This window comes from Citrus clementina, unplaced genomic scaffold (genome assembly GCF_000493195.1).
Source record: "Citrus clementina cultivar Clemenules unplaced genomic scaffold, Citrus_clementina_v1.0 scaffold_6, whole genome shotgun sequence".
Lineage (NCBI taxonomy): Eukaryota > Viridiplantae > Streptophyta > Magnoliopsida > Sapindales > Rutaceae > Citrus > Citrus x clementina.
This window is the reverse complement of record NW_006262139.1, coordinates 19,605,660-19,607,750: the sequence shown is the minus strand read 5'-3', so window position 1 is coordinate 19,607,750 and position 2,091 is coordinate 19,605,660. Positions and strand designations below refer to the sequence as shown.

The following is a 2,091-nucleotide window of genomic DNA, read 5'->3' as shown; positions in this document are numbered from 1 at the left end:
TAAAGCCAAATAAAACCCGGATACAACAAAAGGGTCCCAAATGTTGTATGTATGTAATGAGGACAACAATTATCATCCAATATTCAAGTCCATAAATACACACAAAAATTAACTCATAATAAAATGCTCGCAATTTGTTGTCGCCGTTGAAGCCTTTTAAAAAATTATCAACGTACAAAACAAAGACGAACTCAAACTCGATCAATTGCCCCCCAACCATTTTACATGACCTTAGCTTCATCTTCCCTCAACAACAATCTAATCAAAATCACTCATCAAATCTGTGAATGAAAAAAAGGAAAAAAGCTGAAAAATGAAGAATTTTACAGTTAATTTAATTTAACCCGTTGTGAAATACAACGAATTAAGAAGTGGTTTCTCTCTGTCTCTGAGAAGCGGTTCTCCAAAAGCCAGCACTGTAAAATCTTTCCCACATCTCCTTCTCCAATTCGACCACTCTCCTCTCAGACTCATCGGAATTCATGGCGCGATCCGTCAAACAATTCTGCAAGTCGACGACAGGGTGAATCTGCATCTCGAGATCATCACACCCGCATTTACACTTGCTCCTCTTCCGCTTCGGCAGAAGCCCTTTCTTAATGAGCTGCTGCTTCCGCTTCTCCTTCCAAGCCTTCCTGCACAGCCCCGCGGGGAGTTTGTAAATTGCCATCACCAGCAAGTTGACGAGACCGCACGGGCAGCAGCAGCACACGGCGGCGCACTCCGCCGTCGTCCCGCCCGCCACCTCCGCAAAGCTGCTTCCGCTCCCGCCACCGCTTCTCGTTGACTTGCTGCCGTTGCTGCTGCTGGTGCTGCTGCCGCTGCTGCTTAACAACAACGGTTGCCTCTTGTTCACCGTTGGTGATCGCAACACTATTTGCCTAGACATAATATCTATATAAATATAAGCATATAACGGCGGAGAGACCCTGCATGAACGTGATCAAGAAATTAAGGTTGGACTGCCAATTGAATTCATTATTGTTGGGGGAGGCAAAACGGCGGACACAGCGAGTTACCAAACCAGCCAACAGCGGAAGTGGGCTGGTGATTTCCTTTTTTCTTCTTTTTCTTTGTGGGTTTTTGCTGTATTTTTCAGTTTCTGTTTGGTTGACGGTTTCTTGTCCTAGAAAAATGGTGAGAGAGAGAAGAGGGAGAGTCAAAGGAGATGAGAGAGGTTGGGGTTTGAGTGGAAAAAAGTGGATTTCGCAGTTGGAAAATTTGGAGAATATATTAATGGTGGGTATGTATTTGTTTATTTATCAGTTAATTTAATGAAAAGAATTTTTAATATTTTTGAGTTGGGGGCCCTGAAGGATAGATATACTACATGGAATGATGGAATTGTCTGAATTGGGATTTTAGTTTAGAAAAAGTGGCAAATTAAAAAATCATTTGGAATGTTTGGTTATTGTGTTGTTTTTGTTTGTTGGCATTTGTATTTTTTTTATTTTCCAATATATATGTTTTATTATTGGGTCCGTTAGTAATTGTTGCATTTTTTTTAGATATGAATTATAATTACAATAGTAATTTTTTGATTTGGAATTTTAAAATATGGAAAAAATTTACAAAAACTTAAAAATTGTGAGATTTAAGAAGTTTAAAATTTAAAATGTTTAAACTTAAAACTTAAAGCATCTTAAATCCTACGATTTTTGTATTTTCTTAAACGTTCTTGCATTTTAAAATTTCTAATCAGAACATTTATAATAATTAAAATGAAATTAGATTGTATTCTTTTTTGAGGTCTCATTCTAAATTTCTAATATAGTGGTAGTTTTGTAGATGTGCTTTATTATTAGACTACGTTTTCTTGTAATTAGTGTACTTTTACTTTAATATACACACACACACATATATATAAACATGGTTAAAATATTTGATAGACATATTTCGACCAAATTTTATGTCTGACTTTCTATATATATAATAACTAATGATTTTATTTCATCGTATATATAAATATATGTATGAAACCTCTATTTCGAACAAATTTCCTAATATAAATGAGATTGTTTCAGGGGGGTGTCTTCATAATATATGAACACGAAACTATAACCATTTAAAATATAAAACACATAAATTTAA

The 2,091-nt window shown here is 35.8% G+C and overlaps 1 protein-coding gene across 1 annotated transcript; it reads right to left on the bottom strand.

Moving 5' to 3' along the window:
• Window positions 1-364: 364 nt before the first annotated feature.
• LOC18038627 lies at window positions 365-889 on the bottom strand. Its single transcript, XM_006429949.2, has one exon. The coding sequence runs from the start codon at window positions 887-889 to the stop codon at window positions 365-367; it is 525 nt and encodes a 174-aa protein (XP_006430012.1).
• Window positions 890-2,091: the final 1,202 nt, after the last annotated feature.